This window comes from Protopterus annectens, chromosome 10.part0, assembly GCF_019279795.1.
Source record: "Protopterus annectens isolate FY-2018-M chromosome 10.part0, PAN1.0, whole genome shotgun sequence".
NCBI classification, from domain to species: Eukaryota; Metazoa; Chordata; order Ceratodontiformes; family Protopteridae; genus Protopterus; species Protopterus annectens.
This window is the reverse complement of record NC_056744.1, coordinates 1,359,497,643-1,359,509,676: the sequence shown is the minus strand read 5'-3', so window position 1 is coordinate 1,359,509,676 and position 12,034 is coordinate 1,359,497,643. Positions and strand designations below refer to the sequence as shown.

At 42.9% G+C, this 12,034-nt stretch overlaps 1 protein-coding gene across 1 annotated transcript in view; it reads right to left on the bottom strand.

Annotated features, from left to right (window-relative positions):
- Positions 1–12,034, bottom strand: part of ZFYVE9 (zinc finger FYVE-type containing 9) — a 1,427,803-nt gene that overhangs the window by 730,428 nt on the left and 685,341 nt on the right. The window contains exon 7 of the mRNA XM_044086014.1: positions 10,768–10,891. Within this exon, the coding sequence (XP_043941949.1) occupies positions 10,768–10,891 (124 nt within the window). The remainder of the gene's footprint in view (positions 1–10,767; positions 10,892–12,034) is intronic.

The following is a 12,034-nucleotide window of genomic DNA, read 5'->3' as shown; positions in this document are numbered from 1 at the left end:
TATCCTCTGGATATAATGCGGAGGACCCAGCGGTCTGATGTTATGGACTCCCATGCCGCTAGGTGCTTTGAAAAACGTCCCCGACTGCCTCCAGTGTGGAGCAGTCGGGCAACCCTTCAGGGCTGCTGCGCGGGCCGTTCAGAGAAAGGTTCTCTGGACCCAAAGTTCCTGGGAGCCCCTCTGCCTCTGGGGCAGCGTCCTCCCTGTCCTCCTCTGCCACGGAAGGACTGGTTGTCCGGAGCGGGTTGGGATTGCTGCGACTTCCGGAACCACATCTTCTTCTGGCCCTTTTGGTTCCTAGAGTAGGGCCTCTGGGGCACAGAGAAGCGGATTCCGACGGCAGACAGCATCTTCCCGTCCTTTTCGCTCTGGGTCAAGGTGTCGCGAACCGTCTTGCCAAAAAGGGCAGAACCATCGAAGGGGGCGTTCGCGAAGGACGCCTTGAAGGGCTCAGTGAAATTGCAATGGCGGAGCCAGGCCTGGCGTCTTGTGACTAGGCCTACTCCTGCAGCTCTAGCGGCTCCCTCAGTAGCATGGGACAGCAACCGCATAGAGGTATTTGTCACGGATCGAAGAGTGGCCATACGGGTAGAGTGCAAGAGTTTGTCCTCTTCCGACATGGACTCAGGGGGGGATGCAGCGTATTCTTTAATAAGATCGCGCTGCATCCTGATCACATGTGCCAAGTAGTTGAGCGCCCTCACTGAGAAGATCGCAGAACTAAACATTCGCTTCCCCAAGCGGTCCATCATCCGAGACTCCTTGCTCGGAGGGTGGACTGAGGGACTCTCCTGAGCGAGTTCCCTCTTGGTGGCTGCTGCCGTCAACATGGCATCTACCGGTGGCCCCTTACTCCAGTAGGCACGGTCTGCAGGGTGGCTAAGGATTCAGTCTGGCCTTTTGGGGATTGGCTCCACGGTGTCCGGTTCCATGATGTCTCCAAAGGAGACATCCTCGGGGGGTGATCTTGGGGAGCCTTCCCCTTCCTCCAAATCCGTGTCTTCAGTTAAAGACTCGGGGGAGTCTATGTGCCTCCTTTTACACGTATGCTTGCGAGGGGCTTCCTCGGGGGGGCTGTCCGAGGAACCCTCACAAGCAGTGTCTTGTTCCAAAGGAACAGCTTGGGGCACTGAAGTGGGCTGTCCCAGTGGCCGGATGGTGGAAGCCTGACCCAGTGCAGATGGAGCGCGGGACGGAGCCGAAGCAAGTGCCGGGGGCCCGGAAGCCCTCAACAGAGCCCTCTCCACTACATCAAAAGCCGAGGGGGAGCCAGCCTCGACCAAAGGATCCAAAAGTCGGCTCCCCCTCGGATCCGAAGAGTGGATCGGAGCCGGCCCCAAGACACTCGGATCCGAAGGGCCAGTGTGCTCCGACACAGACGGCGCCGAAGGCACACTGAGTCCCCCGGATCCGAAGCTCGGATCCGAAACACTCGAGGGCAAGGTCGGATCCGAAGTACCTAGTACTATCGGCGCCAACCCACCCCCAGCTCCGAAGCTGCCCGGCTCCGAACGCTCCGAACCCGGGTAGCGGGTCGGAGAAGGAGCTATAGGCTTGAAAAATGGGGTCGAGCTCCCCCCCAGAGGGGGGGAGGCAGGAGCACTCCCATCTGCATCTGGGCCTGGATGAACCTTCTCATCATCCAGTCCAGATCGGCATCAGAAAGAGAATAAGTGGATCTCGAAGAGGCTACCGAGGTAGGCCTTGAGTGCCTCCTCGATAGCCTTGACGGAGATCGGGTCTCCTCCTCCTCAGGCCCCGGTGAAAAGCAGACCGGAGACCGGAGCCAAGGGGGGGGGGGGAGCCAGTAGCTAAGGAGGCCAGAGGAGAAGCCCGCTTAGCTAGCGGGGCCGAAACGGAGGTCTCGGCCCGCCGCTTGTGGTGCTTCTCTCTCCGGTCCTTTTTTCTTGCCTCTCTCTCCTCCAAACCAGTAGCGGGAGGTTGAGTCCCAGGTGGAGGAGGGAGGGCAGGAGAGGCGGGAACCGAAGTCACGGTTCCCACCACAGGAGCGGGAGCCGAAGCCGAGTCCGGGGGCAGAAGTCCCGCCAGGACCAGCTTCGACCTCCGCTCCTTCAATGCCCTGGGGTTGAACCCTGCACAAATGGAACATCCAGAAGTGAGGTGTTCAACCCCAAGGCATCGAACACACCGAGTGTGGCCATCAGCAGGGGATAGCTTATGGCCACACTCGGAGCATTTGGAGAAAATTGCCTTAGGGGCCTCTGACATGGTAAAGTCTTTTTTTTTTTTTTTTTAACAAAAAAAAAAAGCAAAGACAACAGAGAAACTGGTACTAAAAGTACACACACACAAGGCCCCACACAATACACTCACACAGAACTACGAGCAGCGAGGGGAGGGTAAACTAAAGTTCTTAAAATTAAAAATTTTAAGCTAAAAGTAACAGATTATGACAGGGAACCTAACACAATCACTCACAAAACTTAATAATTATAGAAAAAAACGCTTTCTTTAACTAGTAATTTCACTTAGCTGAAGAGCTCGAAATCCAAGGACCTGGTTACCAGCGCTGCAAACTAGATCTGAGGTCATGTAGGGAGAGCAGGGCATTATGGGTGAGGGGAGGAGCTAGGAGCTCGGATCCATAGCTGGTAAAACCATGCCGGTTTGGATCCGATATCGGATCCATAACCCACAGGTTGCAGACAAATGAATCTCCTACTTCAGATTATAGGTTATCGTAAAATTTACTTGTTTTTGGAAGAACTGCTGTTAGATGAAAGAACTGATGCTGACATGTATAACTATCTAAAAATTGAGTTTCCTGTTATTAATACTATAGTAGGGATACCTAAAGTACACAAAAATGTGAATGATCCCCCATTCCGTCCGATTATATCTGGTAATAGGTCTAAAACTTTTCTTTTTGGATCAGTAATAGATAAATGGTTAAAGCCTTCATATAAAAACACTAGACATTTGTTAAAAGACTCATGGGATTTTTAGGGAGATTAACTCCTAATTTGTACACCACAAGTATACATTTAGTCACCATAGACGTGGTAGACCTTTTTTCTAGCATCCCTTTAGATGAGGGGATGATGAGATTTGGTAATAGTATTGATAAGTACAGTACTTTAGATTGGGACAAGAGGTCACTAGTGATGGAATTCATTGACATTGTGTTAACACACAATTATGTGTATTTTGAAGGTGAATACTACAGGCAGAGTAAAGGTGTAGCTATGGGAGCAGCTTGTGCTCCCATATTTGCCAATCTATTCTTATTAGATTGGGAGGTTGAATACATCTTACAAACTGAATGGAAAAGTTATATTAACCTATACACGAGATTTTTGGACGATGTATTTATAATTTGGAATGGGGGAGAGGCAAAACTTAATGAATTTATAAACTATTTAAACACTAGAAGTGACTTCTTGAAATTCACGCACAATATAGACTCCAATTCTATATCATACCTTGACACATGTATTAGTATCGGACATGATGGTTTTAGGTCTAACATATTCAGAAAAAACACCTTCAGCAACTCATATTTACAATACACTAGCTGCCACCCCTACTCACAAAAAAGAAGTATAATTAAGGGACAATTCATTAGAGCAGCTAGAATGACATCTGATTTTGAAGACCTGTTAGTAGAATTGGACTTTATAGGGGAGATGTTTAGAGTCAGAGGTTACCCAGTCAATATGATTACTGAATTAAAAAATTATGTAGTTAGCAAAAAAGATACCCGGTACAAACCTATTTTAGGGTCAACAGTGCAGAACACACTAATAGGGACAGGGAGTCACAGTAAGAGTAGTGTCAACAATTATTCTCGAGCATGTATCCTACAGTATGCACCTTATATACAAGATATAAAGGAAATAGTAGAAAGGAACTGGAATGTGTTGAGAATAGACAACAATATATTTAATATTATAGGAACAAGACCTTCATTCATATATAGGAATGGATTCAATCTGAAAAATGAGTTTGAGCACAAAATAAAGGATGATAAGAGGAAGGATAAGCAGATGGGTACACAAAAATGTGGTACATGTAACCAGTGTACATACATTATAAGTACCAAGAAGGTATTATTAGAGGATGCCAACACTACTGAAGTAACATTTCAAAGAGGTAATTGTAGAACATCCCACATAGTATGCCTAGCTAAATGTACGAAATGTGCCTGTTTCTATGTAGGCAAAACTGATAGATGCCTTCGAAACAGGATATATGACCACTATTACTGTATTAAAAGGAGAGAGGAAAAAAATGCTTTATGGAAACATTTAAAAGAGAACAAAAAGTGTGATAGGTTTCTTTTTGGCATTTTGGAGATTATACATCCTAACCCTAGAGGGGGTAGTATAAAGAAAAAACTAGGTGAAAGAGAAGTAAAGTGGCAGATAAAATTGAACGCCTCTTTGTATCCTGGTTTAAATGAGAATATTTCTATCAAACCTATATTGGATAATACATAAGTATAAGGCTTCATAGTGTATTATTACAGTTTAAGTCTGCTATGTATTTTATTATGAGGTAGCATCTTTAGACTTTTCCAAAAAGTATACTACAGTTTTTATAACTGAGTAATAATTGATGAGTTAACATTAATGAAAAGTATTAATTGTATATACTAGTATAGATTACACCTAGAAAGGTTACCAATATATTCACTCATTCGTCAGTTTAAAGCACATGGCACTTTAAAGCACTTTAAAACACTTTAAAATATTTTTATAAATGTTTATTCATGTATTTTATGACTTTAAATATTTTTAATGAGTACACATTTTAATTGCAGTTGATTAATGCTTGTTAACATAATTTAGCAAATGGATTGGCTGCAATGAACTAAATGTGAAGTTGTTCTGATGAAGTCTACCTGTGTGTAGATGAAAGTGCTCAACTACTGTGTTCTTACCAAATAAAGTGGATTTTATTCTCAAGTACTGTGCTTATACGTGCTACTATACCAGGAATAGTGTGGTTGTTCACAGTGATTTATACAGTTGACTGTTCTGGTACGCTTTTATTTGTCTTAAAAATTTGTAACACCTGTTCATCTTGGGTGATTTTTTTCACACTATTTTACAAAAAGGTTTCTGTAACCTACATTTCATTGCATGCAGAGGTTTTCAGGAAGATGTATTCTAATGCTTTTAGACAGGACGGGATTTGGGGGGGGGGTCTCATCATAAATAAGCAATAGCTATTTCTCTCTCAGTCTCAGTCCTGCTGATTTCCCTGTTTTTCCTTTTTGGTCAAAAATTCTTAGTAAAGCCCTGTTTTATCCTAGGCCATTTCACCTTCCACAGTTTACCTCTGTAGGGTAGTTTCTGTTACGTTTTGGTGCAGGAGAATGAAATAAACATTTGAATCATTCTCATAATCACACTGACAACAGTGCAAAAACTAGTAAACTTGTCTTTAGTACTAGAAGATCAGACGACTAATCACTAACACTGCAATGTAGTACTTGTGGGAGTGCTGTACCCCTCATCATGTAGTCTCTTGGATGACATGTCAAACTAAGCTTCCATCGGCCTAACCTGGTGGCAGCTCATGTGGACATAAAACATCCTATGTCAATTAGTGAAAGAGTAGGGAAAGTTCCCTGGTACCCTGGCCAAATTTTCCCTAGTCAGTATGACTGCCACCTGGGGTCTTCCCTGAAAAGAGGCTGCTGTCCTACTGGGACTAATCCAGTCAACAAAGGATAAGTAAGCAAATAGATTTTACAGACTGCATAGGTTTTCCCATTTCCTCCAGTGTTAAACAAATTTACAGCAGGAGATCCACAAAGAAGATACTTCATCAATAGGGCACTAAGACGCACTGCTTTCACAAGGCCTGACAAGAGCCTTCTCAGCCAGGCATGCCTCTGTAAGACTGACACCACAGCCGTTACCCTTTATGATGCATCACTGCCACATATATTGGACTGTTTGACTATCTTAGAATGGAGGCTACATAGATCTAGCCCTTTCTCTTTCATATCCTTACCCTCTGTCCCCTCAACCTTTTAATTTAGCTGGGACAGGAGAGTCTCTTAGTACTTCAGCCTTAAATGTCAGAGTAGCAGAGGTGTAGTTTTCCTTTCCCAAACTGTTAATAATTTTACTCTCCCTATCACTAGGACATATATTCCCTGCTTTGAGACATAGCTGTTCCCTAGATTTGAGGTCACCACAGCTAGAGTGGCAACAAGGTTTTAATAAAAGTATCTGACAAAACCAATGACCCTGTAAAAGTGGTTGGGCTTCCAGGGAACAGAGGGTTTGAGACCTGGCTTCTATGAAAGATTGGCAAAGGCATCCTCCAAAGCTCCAATGACTGGTGAAATTGCTAAGGCTTTAGGCTCAGGCAGACCTAGATGCTCTCTCTATCGTATTTGGACTAGAGAGAACTCCCTGACTCCCATTTGAATAAGAAGTTTTTAACAAATATGAATTTCAGAGGAATTTGTGTATTACATTTTATAGGATACACATGTATTTATAATATAATTGTTTATTTCTGTTACCTATTTATTTTGGAATGTTTTTGTTTATTGTTTATGCAGAAAGTTTTAGTGGAGTATGTTGCTATAAAATTTTTGGAGCCAAAACATCTATTTAAGGGCTGCAATTCAGAATGGCTTTTTGTTCTGAGGAAGCCTGTATTGTAACAGGTGAAAGCGCTCAACTGTTATTAAAAGTGGTTTTACTTAGTCCTGCTGGTTTGCACGAGTTTGCTTCATTGTTTTCAGTTTCTCAAGCTACATAGTGTGGTGTCAGCGTTCGCCTTTTTGCTTGTTTTATGGTGTACTTTTAACGCTTGGATTATCCATTTGAATAAGACATCCTCTGGTGGAGAAATAAAGGATAAGGTGTACTTGGTGTCAGACTGGTATACACAGAGAGAAGACTTTGGTTGTCATAGACCAGTTCACCTGCCCCTGAGTCAGAGCTGTTAAGGAACAGGTTTCCCATTAAATTCTATGCCATACTCATGAGGTCCTGGGAAGTAGCCTGGAATGGGGAATTGGATGGGGGCCCACCTAGCTCATGCTGTGACAAATCAGTGGACACGTGTTTATGACTGGAGTATTTTAAACTAGAATCCTGTGAAGGATGTCTCAGTTTTGCATAAAGTATTTTCTGTTTATGGTTTAGAGGAATTACGATAACTATGCATCAAAGGGGAAGGCAAATGAGTCACATGAACATCGAGGACTAGGGAACGCGTATCTGCTTTGGAGGGAGGCTGACAGAACACAAAAAGGGAGGCTTTAAATGTGCAGATTTCAACACTTCAAGCATGTGGATGTGATTTGTTTGTTAAAACTGAATTGTAATGGTAATATTTAGATAACACGGGTACAAGGGTCACTGCTGTGGAGAAAGCATAATACACCACAGAACTCTGTGCTTGGACCAGGCAGATGAATCACAATAATATGAGATAATGCAGCCTCATGTAAATATGTACGTATCTGTCCATCTCTCATCCATAACCCCCTTTTTCATTTTTGCACATGGGGTCAGGGTGTAACATCAACAGTGACCATCTTCTAGAGCCAATGTACACACCACTGGATAAGCTAGCCCTGTCACTAATGTTATTCCATACCATGCACATATGCACACACTCATACCTGTGGCCAATTTCAAGTTTCCAATCCACCTGCTGCATGTCTTTGGAGTATGGGATGAAACCACAGCAAGAGGAGAAAACCCAGAGGAACACAAGGAGGTCATGCAGGTTTCACAAAGAAGGCACCACAACCAAGAGCTGAACCACAGAACCTCTTGCTGTGAGGCAACAACACCAATCACTCTGCCTCTGTGTCACCAAGTATATGTATCTACACATGTCACTAGCGTATGCACATATATCAGCACTATAAGTCTCCAGAGCCATGGACAAGGGTAAGGTGGTCCACACAGCCTATCTAGACCTTGCCAAGGCCTTTGACACCATCCCCCACTCTGGAATCATAGATAAACTTACTAAGCTGGGCATTAATCCCTGGCTTACTGATAGAACCCACACTGTAAAAGTAGCAGACTCCAAATCCAGCTCCAGACAAGTGACAAGTGGAGTACCTCAGGGTTCAGTCCTGGGACCGCTCTTGTTTGGCATCTACTTCTCTGAAGTACAAGCCAACACTAAGGAACTCTGGATAACAAAGTTTGCAGATGACTGCAAACTGGGAGCCATTATTTAGTCCCCAAATAATATGGATACTCTACAAAAGGGCCTTACAGAAACAGATGATTGGTGCCAGAGCCATGGGCTCAAGCTCAATGCCAAGAAATGTATAGTTATCCCCTTTGGGAAAAAACATGTATCCGTGAATTACCATATAGGTGGCAGTACACTAAACTCCAAAAGTTTGATAAGAGACTTAGGGACACAGGTGGACAGTGGTCTCACCTTCAATAACCACATCGCCACAACAGTCAGGAAATCCTTCTATGTGGCACACCTCATCACTAAGGGCTTTTCATCCAGAAAAAGGAGGTCATTGTCCCACTGTACTCATCCCTCATTAGACCCATTATAGAATACAATGCCCCATTTGGTATGTACCTCTCAAGACATCTGCAACAACTGGAAAGGCCACAGAAATCCCTCTCTAAAAGAATCACAGGCCTAAAGCAGATGCCCTACGCTGACCGCCTTAAAAACTCCAGCTATACTCTGTCGCATATCGTCTACTCAGAGGCGATCTTTGCTTAACATACAAGGCCATGTCAAACCCAGAGCTGTTGGACATGCTACACTTAAAGAAATCCCAATCCCTCAGAGCCACACGCACCAGGGATCTAAACCTTGTCATCACAATAAACAAAACATGCTGGAGGGATAGGTTCCTGACCCAGAGACTCCCCAGACTCTGGAATAGATTGCCCATACATGTCAAGCAGAGTGCCTCTTTGGCCCTCTTCAAAAGGAACCTTGACGATTGGATGGGAGAAAGGAAATTCACCCCGGGGATCACGTCAGTCGCCCTGCTAGACAGGGGTCCAGGGAAGTAAATAGTGTGGGAAGAAACAGCCAGGGAATTGTTATGGCCAGGCTTGTATAGGCCCTAGGGCTGATAGCCTAGTACCAACCTATGAACCTATGAACATCACTGAGAACTGCTGTCACAAGGTATATGTCATGTCTGAATTATGTGAACATGTGAACTGCAAATAAGGAATTTCATCTAACCTCCCAGCCTGGGGAGCATTCCAACCCTTGCTACCATGTACAGGTCTGTACACATTATGTTTCCCTATTTTTTATGTTTTTTTTTTTTTTTTTTTAAGTATCACATGGAACTTGTACCCTGGGGTGTCTCTGCTGGCAGGTTAGTATACCAATTTGCTTGAGCTGCAGCACTGGTTGGCCAGTTCTTTGTGGTACAAGGTCTTACTCTATGTTGATCATGTACAGATTCACATGCATATGGCCAACACTAACTGCATATAGGTGGAGTATGACAGTCACAGAGTTATTCATTTTGGGCTGTCTGCTAAGATCTGTGAACTGCACACGACTAGCTATAGTGTGAGTTTTTCCTCTGCACACTAGCCCTACACAGTGAAGACCATAGTTATGAATCAAAGAAAAAAAGACTAAGAACTATACTGTTGTTTATATGAGTTGTTTAGTAACTGGATTTAAACACCCCTTTATGGCCTGAGTCATGGCCACATCTGGGAGTACAGTACAATGAGTTAACAGACACAAAAAAACTGCAGTACTGCCATAAAGCTATGAACAATGTTGACAACAAAGTCCTGGACATAGAAGCCACACTATGCCATGACAGTCAATGTGCCTCAGCTGATGACACTTAAAACTCATCTTTGAAATGCACTTTGTTCTTTACCAACAAAACTAAACAGACTGGTATCTCAAGTCCTGAGGCATACTAGAATGTCTCAGATGACTAGAGCTTAAACAGCAGTTCAGATTCAGAAGGTCTGAGGTGGTAAAGATGGGAGTGAGAGGCAGATGCTAGCTTGCCCATGCTATGGTAGAACCTACTGCACTGCTGACCCTAAACAAGATTGAGGGATCACAGGATGTGGCTCTAGGGTCAGTGTGCAACCCGAGAGGTGTGCTAATGTGTATGAGATCATGCATGGAACCTACTATTGTAGAGATGCAGATGGAAGCCACTAGCCACTGTAGGGAGGGTTAAGGCAGCTGTTCAGGGCACTCACACAAAAATAGGGCAGCATGCACTGTAGTAACTGGCACTAGCTTTCTGGGAAACAAACCCTTTGTTTTTTACTCAGCAGGAAACGCATGGGCCACAAGGCTCTCACCATGGTCAAAGACTAGATAGCTCTGGCTCTTGCCCCTACAAGAAGGATGAATGTGTCACTGGGTGCAAGGAGAGGTGCATGATGGCGATTGTGCAAGAATATAAAACAAGAATTAAAAAAAAAACACTGTCATAACAAAACCCTCTGACTTATTATCTCATATCATTTACCTCCCTTATTCCAGGAAAGTGTGATTTCATAGCAAACCTGAACAGAATCTTAGCTGGGCATGACATCTGAAAGTAAGGGAAAGAAAGAAAGAAAACAGCAAGCAGCATTAGCTGATTACCATACAAGAATCATGGTTATTTCTCTATAGAAAGCGGCTTTCAAACAATTGACTCCTGAATGTATTGCAGCTTATAAATTCCTGCTCATCTGGACAACAGTAAAATAATTCTTACATTATCCTTGACAGTAGGTTTGCATAAGTCAGACAGTTTTCTGTGACATCTGATTATAAAATGTTAGCTTCTACCTCCTTTAACTCCAGTTGAAATGAGAATAGGAGGAAGCCCATCATCTGGAATAAGGTTAATAGCACTTCCTACAGGACTTCCAACTGGAGTTATCCTTCCAGAAGGTGCAGTAGACTTGACATTCTGAAAAACAACAAAGGATTTAAAAAAGTTATCCAAGTGATACAGAAATGAAACACCTTAAAAAATTTGAATTAACAATAACACTGGCTCACACTGCTAGAGAAATATTATGTTAAATCCTTTCCATTTATATCCTGTTTAACCCACACCTACAGCTTAATGCTAGGTAAAATTCAAGCTATACCTTCCTCACTTGATCCCTCCTCCCCCATTATTTTTCTGTAATGGCATACCTCACAATCATTACTGCATTTACAAGCCATTACTACAATGCCTCCCCCAATAAAATGTATCTGTCCCTAAACCACTTTTCTCCTTTGGAAGCTTACTTTGCATTCCTCAAGTTGAAAACTCATGCACACTTAAGGCTAAGTTATACAGTCAAACTACTGCAAAAGCACAGTGCAACTACCTTAGTGTACACTGTTGTACATGCATCAGCACTGTTCCCCTACTTTATGAAATACTGCCCAACAGAGACAGTGACTTTCATTTGATTAAAATACATTTTTTTAAAAAAGCTGTGCTTTAAAAAGCAACATTCACTTAATTCCCGAGTGTTAGAGGACCATTTCTGTGCTGTTCATGGAAATATGAATGTACGGTTTTCCAAATGAAATGTTTGACATATCTTTCAAATTGCAAACAGTGTTATTTTGCTTCTTATGAAGCAGGGGAAGGGACATGAAAATGAAATGAATGATGAATGAAAAAGAAAAGCAACATAATAAATGTTACAAACCCATTTGTTTTCTATCTGCAAACCATGTTATGTTGCTGTCAGGTAAGTTCTTATGATACTGGGTAAAGGAAGGAGAAAAAGTAGTACTGGAACAAATGAATGTAGAAGGAAACAAACATCTTATGATGGAAACAAATAGGCAGTAATGTATACAGTAAATATGCATTAAAGGAAGATAACACGATTCACAAAAGCAATGCACAGCAAGCAATGAATGAAGAAAGTAGAATAAATAGAGGGGAATATAATATATTGGTGCTGCAGAACATTTTAACATATTTTCAAGCCTGTCTGGGATATAAATAATGAAGATAAAACAAAGGCTATAGCTGTACGCTATGTACCAACACATTAATTGGTTCACCGATATCACTATTTAAGGGGGTATGGGTTTAAATGAA